This window comes from Ranitomeya variabilis, chromosome 6 (assembly GCF_051348905.1).
Source record: "Ranitomeya variabilis isolate aRanVar5 chromosome 6, aRanVar5.hap1, whole genome shotgun sequence".
NCBI lineage: Eukaryota > Metazoa > Chordata > Amphibia > Anura > Dendrobatidae > Ranitomeya > Ranitomeya variabilis.
Window position 1 is genome coordinate 134,563,629 of NC_135237.1, and position 18,580 is coordinate 134,582,208.

Consider the following 18,580-nt stretch of genomic DNA (forward strand, 5'->3'; position numbering starts at 1 on the left):
TGGGGCTTAAATGGGTTTCCCCATTAAAAAAATAAAAATTAAAATAAATATATTATTATATTAAAATATTATTATATTATAATAAATATCAAAAAACATCGTCCATATCTATTTGGGCATAAAGACATCACAAATGCTGGGCCTCAATTTGGTCTTCTTTGAACCAGAATAGTTCTAGCAAACAGCTCCTGATGAATGGATAACATGGATGGCCATTTATCATAATGGTTGACATAATATAACATTTGCCGTGCAGAGACCATCGCATGTGCTTCCAAGCATTGGAGATATTTTGACATGTACTGTAAACCCAATCCCATGTAAATATACCATGTATATTCTTCTAATGAACAAAACGCAAACATTACCAAATATTCTTTATTTCCTTATCTATTTTCCTCTAGGGAGAGCAATAGAGCGATGGTACATATAAATCGTTAGCTTTTAAGTATCCACTAGATCCATAAAAATCCACTGTGCTCAGGTTGTAATTACAGAACCAACCTGAAGAGCTACTTATTATAAAACCTGTCCTTCAAAAAACAGAAGTGGGAGCAGCAGCAGAAAGTGAAACCTGTTAGAAACTTCTGTCCTTCAGAAATTACAGAAGCACGAGCATGGTGATCTGATGACAACGCCTGTTAATAAAGATGTCGGATATGCTAAGAGTATTGGACAGAGGGCTCATTGTACTGGAATACATCTTCGTGGTAAAGGTCTTCTGGCAGCTCTTCATCACCATCCGCAAAATACGTAGGGAATGGAAGATTTTCAAAGCCTTTTTGTTTCACAGCAAGTTTTGTGTCTGTGACCTAGAAAACATAAGGATAAAAATATATGTATATAGATAGGCAGAGGTGGTTGTGCATGCATATTTCTCTCCATTTACTTCTATGGGAATTCAAAACCTGACAAGCATGCTTACTTGGCATTTTTTAGAACAGAATTGATAGAACCCTATATGTGCGGCCACTTCAAAAAACTCCCATGTCTGTCCTGTTTTAATCTAATTAAATAATGTACATTCACTCAAAATATAGAACTCAACAGCATGTAATAAATTCAGCATTTCTCAAGTTTTCTTTGTAATATATGTACCCTTTATCTTTAGACAAACTCTACCTACCTGATATTTATTCAAGGCTACGTCTCTGTGACTAGAGAGAAAAACTGGTTTACTCAAAGATGCTTGTAGCTGGGTTGTATGTATGCCTAAACTCTGCTATGGGCATTTTCTCAGGCTCAGAATTTCTTTAGTTTACTCTAAAGTGCTATCGTTTTGGGTCCATTCCCTTGGGTAATTTCAGATGCTTATTTGTGTTGTCTCTTGAACTTCTCGTATCTATTTTTTTCATCCATTGTAGTTGTAGAGATTTTATAACAATCTTACAATAAAGCATATCTTATTTTGTGCACTGAGCGAGAAATTGTATAAAATAAAAAATTTAAAACTATATATCATCTAAAAGAATGAAAAGTTTTATGCTTCTGTGCGATGAACTAAAGCTTTGAGCAATTCATTTTGGGGGTGCCTTGGACTTTGTCGTACATAGCACTTCTATTTATACACCAATTAATTTCTATTTACATAAAACGAGAAAACTTTGTTAAAACATTAACCGTAAGCACTGACACGTCCTGGGAAAGCTCAAAATAAATGAAGACAAAATAAAAACATTTCTCAAATATATAGAACTAAAAAAAACCCCAACATTTTCTCATTAATTTAGTGATGAAAACTTTGCCTTTTAAGGGGAGAGAGAAGTCGGCTCATGTCGGGGCTCTCCACTGAATATTTTCACAGCTGTGTGATACTTGCTGCTTCTCAGCTGGGAGACAGCATGGTATGAGAGTAGACTGAGATAATGCAGCATACAAATGCAGGAGAGTCGCTTACATATATAGCCATTGTGAAATGTAAGACGGATCACTGTGTATTATTGATAAGCAGGAGGAGTAGAACAGAAGGGTAGGTAAAGCTTTGTGTAGTCTGCTTGCTGATGCTCTATACAGTATATACTGTGGTAAGCTCAGATATGTCCTCTTCCTTAAGGTGGTCTGCAGAATACACAGGGACAGCTTATTACATGCCTGATATATGACAGTATTCAGTGTTAAGTAAATTTGAATCTAATAGGTTATAGGTTAATTCATTCTCCGTTTTATTCAATGTACTAAAACTTGACAAAAATTATAATCTAATGTAGTTCTAGACACAAGGTTCCATTTACCATTTAGATCCTCCTTTCAGAGTTGAAACATCTCAGAAGAAAATCTCACTGGATTTTGAGCTCACTCCAGTAAGTTGAAACTAAAACCTGCCCTGCTGCAATACTAAGAGAAATAAACTGATTAATGATATGCATTTGAGAAAAGGCATCATTTCATCTCAAACACGATAGATCTTCTAGGGTGTGTGTGTGTGTGCGTGTGTGTGCGTGCGTGCGTGCGTGCGCATCCTAAAATCACAACTCGTCACCTATCCTGAGGATGGATGATACAGTTGATGCCAGAAGTTTACATGCACTATATAAAGAGACACATATGCGTGTTTTTCCTCAATGTCTGGCATGAAATCAGAATAAACCATTCCAGTTTTAGGTCAATTAGGATTACTATAATTATTAATATTTGCCAAACTGTATGTTACTGATCACTGGTCTCCCATTGCTGGGTCTCACCACTAATCCTAAAGTATGTTCGAATGCAGTACAGCACTCAGCCTTTACACTCAGTCGCATAGATTTTGAATGGAACGGCAGTGTGCATGCTTGACCTCATTCCATTATCTCAGGGAGCATTTCCTGGCCTTATGGTTGCCTCCAGAGTAAGAAAGAGGACCTCAACTCTTACCGAAGCCTATAGAATAGTTGCAGATCTAGACTGCAACTCAAGGTCCATACCTTTAGAGTATGTGCACACGTTGCGGATTTTGCTGCGGATCCGCAGCAGTTTTCCCTGAGTTTACAGTACCATGTAAACCTATGGAAAACAAAATCCGCAGTGCACATGCTGCGGAAAAAAACGAGCAGAAACGTAGCGTTGTTTATTCCGCAGCATGTTAATTCTTTGTGCGGATTCCACGGTGGTTTACACCTGCTCCATAATAGGAATCCGCAGGTGTAAAACCACTGGTGGAATCCGCACAAAAATTGCGGTAAATCCAGGGTAATTCAGCAGGAAATTCGCAGTGCAGATTTACCTGCGGATTTACCAAAGTCAGTCCGGAAAAATCTGCAACAGTTTCCGCAACGTGTGCACGTGGCCTTACAACTAAAGCGATGTGCAATCCAGTATGTAAAAGGTGTTCAGGATACAGCCATGTGCCACAGTCTATTAATAATATTGCTTTGTATTTCGTAAGTGGGGAATATAGAACCCCTGAAATTAAGCTGAGAAAAGGCAGTTCTGAATTGTTTCCGACGATACAAAGAATGATCTCAATTTTTCACAAAATAAAATAAAAAATATACACAAATGCAACATCTTCTCTAAAATCTCAAGCAACCACCTGTTCTATGTCTCAAAGCAGCCTTCATGCAAAAACTGTTCAGAATGTGACAGCAAAGGGAAGCCACTTTCCCCAGCTGCCAGCGAACAGCTTGTGCAATCTGACATCTATTCACATCTGTCACAAACTTTTATATGTGTAGCTACTACAGAATTTTTTTCCCCACTCTGCATGGAAACTTTAGTAATAGTTCCTCATAGGTTTAATACTATTGAACGTAATACCATGAAAAAGACTGTGCTAAGCAGAGTGTAAGGCAAGAAATCTACAAAAGTCTATAAAGCTGCATAATGAATGTATATATATTCTGGTTTTGGCTTTTATCCTAAGTCATGTGACAAGGATTATTAAAAGGGTAGATATTGACTAGGATTGCTACTTCCTATAGGTGCACTAGAGACAATTTGCATACAGATATATATGTGCACGTTCACACCCAGTGCTCAGCACAAATGTGTTCACCCCTTGAAAAGTAAGATTTTAAAGGAAACCTGTCACCAGAAAAAACGCTATAAACCTGCAAATATGGGGTTAAACGGCAGGTTCGCGTTACTAGCCTGTACATGAAATTGGAACTGCATTACCTCTATAAAAAATATAACACAGAATACACCTCTGTCAGAGGCAGCGGTCATGGTTAGGGTTATACTGTCCTAGATAGCACTGACAATTTATATTGAAAATCAAAAGCAAAACCTGTCAATGTTGTTTCTTTTCTTGTTTTTTTTACTGTAAGGCAAATGAAAACGTTTAACAGATAGTGATTGCGAAAAATAGGGCCAAACCAACAAAAAGTAGAATATTAGTGTAGAGGTGCAAAATACTTTGGTGTGGTAACGTGCAGTTGGAAATTTAGAAGGATTAACTGTTGCGATGCACAATAATACACTGAACATTGGATTGCAACACCAAGTAGGAAAAGTTGTGGACTTGTGGAAATCATTGGATTGATAGACATGTTATTGATATGCAAATGATGAAAACATAGAAACAAAACTTTGAAAACATCTTTATTCAATATCTACCAAACTACCAAGAGTGTTTCTGCACTTTGCAGTTCCATGGTTTCCTGTGCGGTGGACTCTTGGAAAACGGGGGGCTGCGCTTGCGCAGATGGAAATGTCTGCACCAAGATCTCGGGAGATGAGATCTCAGCGCTGAAATCTCATCTCCCGGGATCTTAGTGCCGAGATCTCGATCTGCGCATGCGCCAACCATTTTCCCATAGTCCACCGCACAGGAAACCATGGAACTGCGGTTTGCTCTGGCCTTTCACAAAACGTCAACAAAGGCCCCTGCAGCACGGGAGACCCTCACAGTGTCACGCTGCACGTCGTAACAGCCCTCATCCCAGCCTGCAGCATAACCCCACTCCTGCCTCCTCCAGCACCGACCCGGCTTCACCGCAGCCACCACCCCCGGTAAGCAATAAGACGCATGGATTATAAGGTCATGGTCACACTAGCAGGATTTGGTCAGTATTTTACATCAGTATTTGTCAGCCAAAACCAGGAGTGGAACAATCCGATGAAAAGTATAATAGAAACATATGCACCACTTCTGGATTTATCACCCACTCCTGGTTTTGGCTTACAAACACTGATGTGAAATACTGACCAAATACTGCTAGTGTGGCCGTAGCCTAAGAAGCATCACCATTTTATTTGTAAAAAAAAAAAAATAAAAATTCTTATTTTTCTCCTCAAAATTTGGGGTCTGTCTTATAATACGGAGCATTTTATAATCCAAAAAAATATGGTATATGCTATTAAAGGGAATATGTTAAGTTTTTGCTACCTAATCTGAGAGCAGCCTGATGTAAGTGCAGATACCCCGATTCCAGCAATGAATCACTTACTGCACTACATAGTGTAGATTTTATAAAATCACTATTTTATCAATAGGAGATTTTCAGTAGAGGACTTGGAAAACTGCTGTAGTCCAGCCATGTCCCACCACTTATTGGCAGCTTTCTGCATATGCCTGGTATATAGTGATGAGCGAGTGTACTCGTTGCTCAGGTTTTCCTGAGCACGCTCGGGTGACCTCCGAGTATTTATGACTGCGCGGAGATTTAGTTTTCATGGCGGCAGCTGAACGATTTACAGCTACTACCCAGGCTGAGTACATGTGGGGATTGCCTGGTTGCTAGGGAATCCCCACATGTAATCAAGCTGGCTAATAGCTGTAAATCATTCAGCTGCCACGATGAAAAGTAAATCTCCGAGCTGTCATAAATACTCGGAGGTCACCCGAGCGTGCTCAGGAAAACCCTAGCAACGAGTACACTCGCTCATCACTACTGGTGTACACAGAAAGCTGTCAATCACTGGTGTGGGCAGGGTTATACAGGGCTCAGCATTCAGAGAACTGCTAGATCTGCACGAGAGAAAACAGTTTTTAATTTAAAACTGCCGTAATGTAAGTTATACAATGTTGGAATCAAGGTCTACATCTTTAAATCATATTGGTCTCAGATGGTGTAGCAAAAACATACTGACAGATTCCCTTTAACCAACTGACAAGACAATGTATGTTCTTAACTAGTGGACAGTAGACCTTTAAAACTGAACCAGACTTCTACACAAGATGTCTACTATAGCACAATAAACTAACTCTACCACGAGTTCATATATTCTTCTGCTAAATAAACTATACCATTAACATTAACATCTTACACCAGACAAGTGCATGTGTCCACTCTTCTTTTCACCTGAAAGCTCATCCAAGTCAAGTGTGCATTTCTGTGGATGACATTGTAGCTCAGCTGTTCAATGTGTGTAGCAGCCACTGCCGAGAACTGCAGATCAGTTCCTGTTCTCTTGAATAAAAACTACTTGAAAATAATACCAGGCCATGACTTTCAAATAAAAGCTACTGAATGATCAAAAGTGTTCAAACATATTATTTTTTTGCTACGGTGTGCAGCTGTTCACCATGTGTCCATCTTTTGGGAGCCTTGGGGGGAAACCATGACTACTCATTGCCTTTCCCCCATCCAATGTGGTGGTCATTCAGATGTTTATCATTAACAAAGCTCTGGTTTCTGTGAATATCGGTAATTTAATAGAAAGATCTGATAAGTGTCACTACCTGGTCTATGATCATAGACACTTTTAAAATGTACTATTTATTAACATATTGGAAGAATCACTTGAAAAAGCACTCTGTATAAGAACTTTCCTGCTTTTTGGAAATTAATAACTATAAAAAATGCACGTGTGTGTGTGTGTGTGTGTGTGTGTGTGTGTGTGTGTGTGTGTGTGTGTGTGTGTGTGTGTGTATGTATATATATATATATATATATATATATATATATATATATATATATATATTTTTTTTTTTAAACAGAACATTATTAGAAAGTAAGGGAATGGATATGCTATTTGATTTGTGGACTACATGACAGAAATGACTCATGTAAAAGATGAGATACAACGGTATTTTACCAGACTTGGCAGTGAAAATATATAGAGGTCAGCAAGCTCATCTCACTAACAATACAAGTTAGCAGGTCGGTTCTGATCTCAGAGACAAAAAAAAAAAAAATCAATTCATCATCTCTAACAAACGCCTCAACAAATCCCAGAATAAGGAAAGAGAAATAGTGACTGTCTATAGAATCAATAGAATCAAGAATCAATAGCTTTTTCCTAAAGAATGCATCTTATATTGCCAGGCAGAGAGTTTCAAAAGGAAGAGGAGTTGTGCGCTCGCTCTCTAAGTAAAGGGCTGACAGGAGATTGGCAGTTTTGTATTCCTGTGGCACTTCTGAATGGAAAGTAATAATCCCGCTCGGCTCACATTTTCTACACTTCTAAATACAACACTTACAGGTTTCAGGAGATGGAACAGTATCAAGATGTGAAACTTGTATAAGCTATGCATAAACTCCATCTATTGATTTTTACAGTGGTTATTACAGCTGTGTTTTCTAGAAAATGTAATACCCAAATTAATTTTGTACAAACAGTAAAATATGAAAAACTTAGTAAGTCAACTCTTGAAAACAGTATAATCACCTTGTGAATTGTGATGATGTCTGATTTGTACCCAGAAACAGTGGCCCTCTTGTCTGCAGGTTAAGGCTACTTTCACACTAGCGTCGTACGACGAATTGCGTCGTTGCGACGTACCGACGCTAGCAGTGAATGCTGTTTTCCAACGCATCCACTGCCCTATTGTGAGGTTCGGGGAGGAGGGGGCGGAGTTCCGGCCGCACATGCGCGGTTGGAAATGCTGGACACGACGCACCAAAAAACGTTACATGCAACGTTTTTTGGTGGCGACGGTCCGACGTGGCACCGGTGTGGCAATGCGTCGCATTGCGTCGCTAATGCTAGTCTATGGACAAAAAACGCATCCTGCAAGCACTTTTGCAGGATGCGTTTTTTCTACAAAACGACGCATAGCGACGTGCAGTGCACGACGCTATTGTGAAAGTAGCCTAAGTCTCATATTGCAGTTCAGCCCCACTCAAGTTTTTGAGGCTGAGGAGCAATATGCAAAGTATTGTGCCAGAAACTATGGACAGACTTTACTCAGACACTTCTATTTATTTCTTTCACTTTACTATATAATAACTTACTGAAAAACAGACAAAATATTAAATGCGGTGAAAAATACTTGCAATTCCACCATCCACCATTGTTTTATTTAGTTTTTACAGCGTTCACAGCACAGTAAAGATTACCTGGTAATGCCATTCTCCAGGAAAAATCGGTCATGGTGATACGAAACTTATGGTATGTGGTTAGTGGTTGAAACACAAACCCAGAATATTGCTAAATATTATAATATATATATATATATATATATAGATAGATAGATAGATAGATAGATAGATAGATAGATAGATAGATAGATAGATAGATAGATAGATAGATATGCCAAGTAAAAATGAAGGCAGCACTCCAATTCTTTTAAAAGTGAAAAAAGCTTGTGAAGTTTATTTCAGCCCCACATCACCATACGACCATTCGGCTCACACTGAGCCTTTCTCAAGGTCTTGAGAAAGGCTCAGTGTGAGCCGAAACGTCATATGGTGATGTGGGGCTGAAATAAACTTCACAGGCTTTTTTCACTTTTAAAAGAATTGGAGTGCTGCCTTCATTTTTACTTGGCATATTATTTGGGTGGATGAGTGGACTGTCTTGCCCAGGAGGCCTGGCACCCATTGGTGAGCATTGTGCTGTTTCCATTATATATATATATATATATATATATATATATATATATATATATATATATATATATATATATATATATATATATATATATATATATATATGTGTGTGTGTGTGGCCTCCACGTGCCTATATGACCTCCCTACTGTACAATGCCTGGGAAGGAACCTGATGAGGCGGTGGATGGTCTCCGGAGGGATCTCCTCCCAGACCTGGGCTAAAGCATCCGCCAGCTCCTGGACAGTCTGTGGTGCAATGTGACGTTGGTGGATGGAGCGAGACATGATGTCCCAGATGTGCTCAATCGGATTCAGGTCTGGGGAACGGGTGGGCCAGTCCATAGCTTCAATGGCTTCATCTTGCAGGAACTGCTGACACACTCCAGCCACGAGGTCTGGCATTGTCCTGCATTAGGAGGAACCCAGGGCCAACCGCACCAGCATATGGTCTCACAAGGGGTCTGAGGATCTCATCTCGGTACCTAATGGCAGTCAGGCTACCTCTGGCGAGCACATGGAGGGCTGTGTGGCCCTCTAAAGCAATGCCACCCCACACCATTACTGACCCACTGCCAAACCGGTCATGCTGAAGGATGTTGCAGGCAGCAGATCGCTCTCCATGGCATCTCCAGACTCTGTCACATCTGTCACATGTGCTCAGTGTGAACCTGCTTTCATCTGTGAAGAGCAGTGAGCCAGTAGCGAATTTGCCAATCCTGGTGTTCTGTGACAAATGCCAAGCGTCCTGCACGGAGTTGGGCTGTGAGCACAACCCCCATCTGTGGACGTCAGGCACTCAGACCATCCTCATGGAGTCGGTTTCTAACCGTTTGTGCAGACACATGCACATTTGTGGCCTGCTGGAGGTCATTTTGCAGGGCTCTGGCAGTGCTCTTCCTGTTCCTCCTTGCACAAAAGCGGAGGTAGCGGTTCTGCTGCTGGGTTGTTGCCCTCCTACGGCCCCCTCCACGAGATTTGTTTTGTGAAAGTGCAAATACGGGATACATTTTTATATTGGCTATTTGGTGTAATGTATTTGGCAATACCAAAAAGGTTTTTCTTTTTTTGCAATTTACATTTCAGGTGATTTCAGCTTTTACATTTTTTAATATGTTTTTGTATGTTTTGACTAGCTCCCATAGGGGACTTGATCTTACAGTCACTTGGTTGAATACAATAGAATGGAATACTGAAATTGATGAGATACAGCAACTGATCCTGCTCCATACATAAATAGCGCACATCCACCGTACATGTACGGCGGTTGTAACTGAAGGGTTAAAAGGGTTTGTCATATCAGAGGATTCATGTGAAGCCTTCACTTTAAAGAGAGGTTCTGATGCAGCACAAGACTTTAGCCAAAGAGAACACTCCAACTAAAATGTGCCATTTACTACATGCAAAATAACGTAAAGATCTTGTAGTAACATTTTTGACATTCTCAACCCAATTTTTTTAAACACCTTTAAAGCACCACTCCAGCGTTTCTTTTATTCCAATGTTGGAGTGGTGCTATTACTCTACGTTCCCTGACCCTACTATTACACTCATCAGTTGGTGTGTTCCACTGTTCCTGGAGTCGCTTTGGTCCAGAGTAACCATCTTGTGACTGCGACTTCCAACTGACCAGAAGTCAGAGACAAGCTCTCGATGTACGTCTATGAGATCCCCTTTCTGGCTCTCAAACTTACATGGAGCAGAAACTGTGATATATCAGGTCACAAACTACGGGAGACCAACCAAAGGCAGAGAACAGTAGTAGGCAGCTGGTAAGTATCATACCGGGGGCAGGGAACTTGGCTTGGTTGCACCACTCCTGCGCTGCAATAAATCTACCCACTGGAGTGGCACTTTCAATAAAAAAAACAAAAACATTACACGATGGCCATAACAGAACATTATACTAATGTGATTTTGAAGGGATTTTTTGAGCTTACAAAAAAGTACTTAAAACATGTCTCATTGCTCATCAGTCGATTCTACCATAGTGCGGAAGTATTTTTCATTTTCAGTATCTTGCATGACCTGTGCAGCACAGTTGTTTTAATGCTCTCAGTGCATGCTTTTGGGAAAGAATACTAATGTAAAGATTCTATTCCCTTCTTACACACATTGCCTTTACTTATATTTTCCACAGTCCCCCTTTATTAGTGTGCCATAGCTGCTCACTGTCCTCACAGACTGCACAGTAAGACATTGTCTGCTGGCCAGCATGTGAAAGTTGCTACTTCCCAGACAGTGAGGAAGGTAAAGACCTAGAGGAGTGGGGGAGACCTTATCCATTTACTATCTTTTCTTGAAGAAATGGGAGGTGATGTTAATATTTTAAGTTGGAATGTTAGGGGGCTAGCGGACGCTACTAAGCGGGCAGCAATATTTCAGTACTTATTGAAACAGAGGCCTTCGGTGATATGCTTACAAGAAACCCATCTGGTAGAGGAAAAAGTTGATATGCTGCAGAAGCGATGGGTGCGAAGGGCGTATCACTCGACGTTCTCTAATTATGCAAGAGGAGTGTCAATTTTGATTCATATAAATATCCCATTTGAGGAGATTGAGGTTAAAGTTGATAAGGATGGTCAATATATATTGTTAGTGTGTAAAATTTTTAATCGTTTACTCTGTATTGCTTCATTGTATATACCCCCGCCATACTCCGGCAGGAAAATTCAGGAAATACTGGAACTTATGAGGGGGTGGGATGGGGTCCCCCTTCTGGTGGTTGGAGATGTGAATAATATAATCAACGACCACTGGGACAAGAGTAATCATGCACTGATGCGTAGAGATGGTAATGACACTCCTTTTGGTAACTATCTCAGTGAAATAGGGTGGATTGACTTATGGCGGCTACGCAATGTTAACACATTCTTATTCTTGTTATTCGTCTACATATGGCTCTATGTCCCGGATTGATGTTGCCCTGGGGAACGACGGGATGAACGAACTGATACGTGGAGTGGAGTATTGTCCCAGGATCTTATCAGACCATAGTCCAATGCAGGTTTCTCTGAAACTGGCAGATCAGGCTGGATCGGGGGGGACGGGATGGAAAATTCATCCCTCCTGGTTACAGCTCTTAAGGTACCGTCACATTAAGCGACGCTGCAGCGATAGCGACAGCGATGCCGATCGCTGCAGCGTCGCTGTTTGGTCGCTGGAGAGCTGTCACACAGACCGCTCTCCAGCGACCAACTATGCCGAGGTCCCCGGGTAACCAGGGTAAACATCGGGTTGCTAAGCGCAGCGCCGCGCTTAGTAACCCGATGTTTACCCTGGTTACCAGCGTAAACGTTAAAAAAACAAACAGCACATGCTCACCTGCGCGTCCCCCGGCCTCTGCTTCCTGACACTGACTGAGCTCCGGCCCTAACAGCACAGCGGTGACGTCACCGCTGTGCTTTCACTTTCAGTTTAGGGCCGGCGCTCAGTCAGTGTCAGGAAGCAGAGGCTGGGGGACGCGCTGGTGAGTATGTGCTGTTTGTTTTTTTAACTTTTACGCTGGTAACCAGGGTAAACATCGGGTTACTAAGCGCGGCCCTGCGCTTAGTAACCCGATGTTTACCCTGGTTACCAGTGTAAAATATCGCCGGTATCCTTGCTTTTGCTGTCAAACACGGCGACCTAGCGACCAAATAAAGTGCAGACCTTCTAGCAGCGACCAGCAATTTCACAGCGGGATCCTGATCGCTGCTGCGTGTCAAATACAGCGATATCGCTATCCAGGTCGCTGCAACGTCACGGATCGCTGGCGATATCGCCTAGTGTGACGGTACCTTTAGACATGGAAAAGGTGGGGGCAGAGATAAAAAACTCCTCTAAGATCAATGAAAGTGCAGAATGTCATGTAGTATGGGACACTATGAAGGCGTATTTAAGAGGAATTTTGTTTCGGGACATTTCAAGACATAAGACGAAGTCTAGATTACAGGATAAGGCTGTATTGGAGGAGTTGAAGGCAGCTGAGGTGGCATTGGGTGTCCAATGTACAAGGGAATCTCAGAATCGTATGAGGGCGGCTCAGCAGGAGGTCAATCAATTATACCTGAGAAAGGCAGAGAGGATGAGGACTTTTCAAAAAGAAACATTCTACTCGGAGGGGGAAAAGGTGGGGCATCTTCTTTCGGTAGTGGCTTCTGTGAAGAGGGGCTCTTCACATGTTTACTCAATAAAAACGGAGGAGGGAACGGTGGTCACCCAGGGGGAGCAAATATTGGAAGATTTAAAAAAAAATTTACGGTAAATTATATACCTCTAGTGTAGAGAAAGGGACAGAAGATACTACCAGGTACTTAGAAGGGATTGATTTGCCTAGTTTGAGCAGAGAGGAATGTGAGTGGCTGGATGAACCGATCGGGGAGGAGGAACTGGGGGCGGCTTTGGCAGGTGTGGCTGGGGGCAGGGCTCCGGGTGCGGATGGTATTCCAGCTGAGGTCTATAAGATTTTAAAGGACACTTTATTGTCTAAACTGGCTGGGGTGTACAACAAGTCGCTGGAAAGGGGGGAGTTGCCTTTGTCAATGCGAGAGGCTATTGTGGTGGTCATCTCTAAAGCTGACAAGGATTTACAGCTGCCAGAGTCTTATAGACCAATTTCACTTCTGACGGCAGACATCAAGATTTTGGCAAAGGCCTTGGCAAATAGGTTGACTCGGGTGATTGATAAACTAGTCCACCCGGATCAGTCAGGCTTTATGCCTAATAAATCAACGGCACTCAATCTGAGAAGGCTGTACCTAAATATGCAAATTCTTTCTGACAATGCCGGTAAGAGGATTGTTGTATCCTTGGATGCCCATAAGGCCATTGATTGTGTGGAGTGGAACTACCTGTGGTTGGTGTTGGAACGGTTGGGGTTCGGGCCTAGATTCATCTCATGGGTGCGGCTGTTGTACTCCTCTCCAGTGGCAAGAATTAGAGTTAATAATGCTCTCTCTGGGAGCTTCTCTTTGTCCAGGGGCACTAGACAGGGATGTCCTTTGTCCCCTCTACTCTTTGCCCTGGCGGTGGAGCCCCTTGCCGCCAAAATAAGAGGGTCCCAGGAGGTGAGAGGTTTTATGTACGGGGATTCAGAAGATAAAGTAGCGTTGTACGCTGATGACATTTTGCTCTTCTTGGAGGACTCAGAGGAGACCTTATACAAGGCGCAAGCTATAATTGAGGAATTTGGGAGATATTCTGGCTTAAGGATCAATTGGGGTAAATCTAACATGATGATGATAGATGGGGATAGCGGAGATAATGTGGCAAGGAATACTTCTACAAAGTTGAGTGTTGTTAACAAATTTAAATATCTGGGGATTCAGATCGCTCTCCCTTTGACTTGCTTTGAAGAACTGAACTTGAAATACGTACTAAAATCCAGGCATGGAAAAAGTTACATCTGTCGGTAGTGGGCAGGGTGAATCTCATAAAGATGATTGTAATGCCTCAACTCCTCTATGTGCTACACAATTCTCTTTTCTGGATATCACAGAATAGATTTCGTAGGATTAGATCCTTGTTTGGCGAGTTGATTTGGGGTGATAAGAGCCCTAGATTTAAACAAGAAACCCTACAAAGGCTCAAAACGGAAGGTGGGTTGGCACTCCCTAATCCTTGGCTATACTTCTTGGCTTCACAGTGTCAACATTTTAGGGGATGGGGAGAGGAGACTGGTGGGGTAAGGATACCTTGTTGTCTGAGGACTCTGATTGGGACGAAGGTAATGTGTGAGGGTCTGGAGGGTGGACATTTCCGGGAGAAAGGTTCCACATTCTGTACTATTAGACTTATTCATAAGGTTTGGGATAAAGTTAAAGGTATAAGGGGTGTAAGGGCACTTACTAGATTTTCACCCATCTGGAATAATAGATTCTTACAAGAGTTCAGGCAGATGTCGGGATTTCATATTTGGAAGGAGGCAGGTATTTCTCGGATGGGGCAAATTTTGCACCTGGGTAAAATTAAGAATTTTGAGGTACTGCAAGAGGAATTTCAGCTGCCAAGCTCTGAGATATATCAGTATAGCCGCATCTCTCATGCGTTTCGGGCACAGTGTAGGAGAGGGCCTGTGGAGATTCAGGTAGATCTCATGCTGGACTTTATTCTTATGGGGGGCAGCACGAAGGGGGTGATCTCGGGAATATATGAATACCTTCTTTATTCTTTCCTGGATGGGCACCCTATCAGAGCCAGAGAGAAATGGGAAAATGACCTGGGTGTGATTGACAATGACTGATGGGACTCAATCTTGGAATACGTACCAAAAATTTCTATGAGTGAGCCTGGGCGGTTGTCACAACTATTTGTTATCCGTAGGGCCTACAGAACCCCGGATATGTTATTCAAAGCTGGACTGAGACCCAATTCAGAGTGCCCTAGGTGCTCGCAGTCAGTGGCATGTATTCTTCGTATGATGTGGCAATGTCCCAGGCTATCCTCCTTTTGGACTGTGGTGTTGAGTAGGGTGGGATTGATATACAGCTGCACTATACCACGAGATCCCTTGGTGTGTATTCTAGGATATGTTGAGGAGATTGAAACTGATAAAATGTATAAAATAGCAATTGCTAGATTGCTGTTTATCGCACGGAAGCTGATTACCAGGTTTTGGATTACAGAGGAGCCACCAACGAGAAGAGACTTTCTAATGCAGGTGGACAATACTCTTGCTTTGGAGAAAAGTATGTATTTCAAGAGAAATAAGATGGACCTCTACCACAGGCTGTGGAATCCTTGGATTGAGTTTGTTTAAAGAGGCTTTACTTGCCCACTTGGGTCTTAGGCTCTCTTGGGAGGGTTATTGTCTTGTCATCTTCCTTTTTGTATAAAATTGCAAACGGTAGCGGTGCACGATGGGTCTCTAGGGGTTGGAAGGGAGGGGGGGTTGGAGTTTGGGTTGGGGTTAAAATGTTCTAAAAAAATTATACATGTTTTCTGTAAACAGTAATGCAATATTCTTGTATTATCCTTATTGTTCAATAAAAAATATCTGATTAAAAAAAAAAAAAAGACCTAGAGGAGCTTAAACATGAGACCACATACGAGACCGGCTTACAGTGGGCATTTCAGCTAATGACAGTGACCCTTACTACATAGTTAGTGACGTGCGTTAAACAATATAAAACTCTTAATATTTAATGAGAGCCCATATCTAAAAAATAATTAACTTAAAAGCCATTTTTTATCCTATTTTCATTTTTTAATTGAATACCATGTGTGCATCCGATTTCTTAAAAAATACAAAGCAAGCATTTATACAGTCCTTGAAAAATGCAATGAGGTCTGCCCTCAGCAAAAGCATATACATGGAAACAGAATTGCTGAGCAGAACTTTTGTTAAAGAGTTTTAGCAAGGAAATTGCCAGTTAATAGAGGGAACCAGGTCACTGACTATTCACTGAACAGACCTTTGTAAGCAGTGAATAGCCAGTATTTTTTTTATTGTGAAAATACATGTTTCATCAAAGCTAGAGCTGTCCTGGGTGAAACTATATAGATATATATTAAAAAAAAGTCCCATTCCACAATAGAACACAAGGGGACAAAGTCCAAGAAATGAATGAACATATACTCAATGGTCAAAACTGTTTTTTTTAATCTTCGCATTTACAATCAAAGATCTTCGCAATTGTGGTCTAGTTTACTGTAAGGTAAAGTTGTGCCTATATTGTGGTTGGCGTACACATCTAATGCGTAATAGATAACATATACACTAAACATATACAAGGATACGTGTTAAAGTGTCTTTTAAACAGTAAGCAATGTAAACTAGTCAAAAGAGCAAATGACAAGGCATTTCCACAGTATATGCAGACCATAAGCAATAAAAGAAGTACCTTTCCATAAAAGAAGAGTAAAATTTAGGATGTCAACCCCCAAGTACAAGCATGACCAGTCCTTCCATTTGGCTTGGGCATGCAACACAATATGTATTGATAAACATAGGAGAACTTCTTATTTGTTATAATTAATTTTAGAATGAGCCGAAAGAGAAACAAGAATTTGCTGCCATCAATTTTCAACATCTAATGGACATGTGGCCAGCATCTCTGGAAGCATCCCTTAATGGGATTGGCCCAGTACCATTATATTGATAACCTACCCAAAGGCTAGATAATTAAAAAATAAGATGGTAAGGGTCTGACACCCAGCAACCTTACCGATCAGCTGTTACAAGATCTAGTCACACCCCTGCTCTGGGTACTGAAAATCAGCTCCTTTTCAAATTAATAATCTTGAAAGTTCTTCAAATAAAACTGTAATGTTATGTAACAAATAATGGACTTCACAGGTAAAAACAATGACTTGTGTTTGAAGCAAAGGGTTGCAATTATACTGTTAAAAGAAACGTAACTACAATAACTATCATTCTCTGAAATAAAAAAGGCACATTTCCAACATGTCATTGAAACAAGAAAACATTAAATCTTACCTTAACTAAACAATTTGTATGCCCAGGGACAGATCCATTGACATATATGATGTTGTGTTTCGTATTCACTCTCCACACCTAATTAACAGAACAACAATACACATATTATGATGGAAAATGAAAAAAGTGGCATTTACAAATAAGACATTTTGTTAAAACTGACCAAGAAATCTCAACTAGAGAACAACTGACCTTAAGTCCATAAGAAGTCCTGTAGAAGTTTCCCAATGGACCAGGCATTTTTGTACCTGGGAACACACGAGCTGGATCCTGTTGAAAAAACATGAATCCATTCACTTAGAAAATTCTTCAAAAATCAAGTTTAAATAAAAAGAAAGTTTGTATTGATGGTTCTTCACTACAAAAATTATGGAGCAGCTAGCAAACGTGATAAGCTGTAACAATTGTCAATGACCCATGAATGCGTGCATCACTTGTATCAATCCAACTTTTTTTTTTTAATAAATTAAACTGAAGAAGGCTAACTATGTTACACAAATGTTATACAATAAGGAGAGACAGTACTCATTAGAGTCCTTGTCAGAGAACTCTTACCTACTGTAGCTAAATCAGACCTCCTTACTTTGCATTGATGAAGGGCAAACAACCCAAAACATTTGTACCCAAGTGGAGTTTCTGGTCTGGCTTTTTATCCTAAGTCATGTGGCAAAGCTAGCTAAATGCTTGAAATTGACTTGTCGGATTGCTACTTCCAATAAGTGGCACTAGAGTTTCATTACTCTGCCTCTCTCAAGAGTCCATTTGCATATTTAAATTTCCAGAGGAGCAATGCATGGCCTGCAAGTCTCCTTATGTCACACTATCCACATGGAGAGACAATAGACTCAATCGGCAAAACTTTAAATTAGAGCAATATGGTATGGGAAATATACGGTTAGGAAAAAGTATGCAGCTAATGAATTCCACTGGGAACCCCGCTATTAGAAGTGGAGATAAAGGACTGACAAATTCTGAATGAAAATAGAGAAGCAAGAGAAACAGACTACAAACTAAAATGTGTCTATACAAATGAACAGAGCACGGGAAATAAGGAGAATTGGAGCTGCTCACACAGGAAAAGCGATATGATGTCTTATGGTGCCGTTACACTAAGCAACTTACCAGCGATCGCGACCAGCGACGTGATCGCTGGTAAGTTGCTGTGTGGTCGCTGGGGAGCTGTCACACAGACAGCTCTCTCCAGCGACCAAGCGACTTCGGCATCGCTGAAACTGTCTTCAGCGATGCCGAAGTCCCCATGTAAAAAAAAAAAAAAAACACTACATACGCACCTTCTGTCGTCCTTCATGTCCCTCGGCGCTTGCCGCACTGACTGGGTCTCAGCGCCGGCCGGCCGTAACAGCGGTGCCCAGCGGTGAACCGCAGTTACTGCAGGTTCACCGCTGGGCTCTGCTTTACGGCCGGACGGCGCTGAGACAGTCAGTACGGCAAGCTCCAGGGGACGTGA

At 41.3% G+C, this 18,580-nt stretch overlaps 1 protein-coding gene across 2 annotated transcripts in view; it reads right to left on the reverse strand.

Moving 5' to 3' along the window:
* Nucleotides 1–362: 362 nt before the first annotated feature.
* The window catches only part of MRPL3 (mitochondrial ribosomal protein L3), an 80,313-nt gene continuing 62,095 nt past the window's right edge, over nt 363–18,580 (reverse strand). For both annotated transcript variants that reach the window (XM_077269030.1, XM_077269029.1), the window contains exons 8-10: nt 17,305–17,382; nt 17,113–17,190; nt 363–812 (exon numbers count right to left, since the gene is read on the reverse strand). In XM_077269030.1, the coding sequence (XP_077125145.1) occupies nt 663–812; nt 17,113–17,190; nt 17,305–17,382 (306 nt within the window). In that variant the 3' untranslated portion in view covers nt 363–662. The remainder of the gene's footprint in view (nt 813–17,112; nt 17,191–17,304; nt 17,383–18,580) is intronic.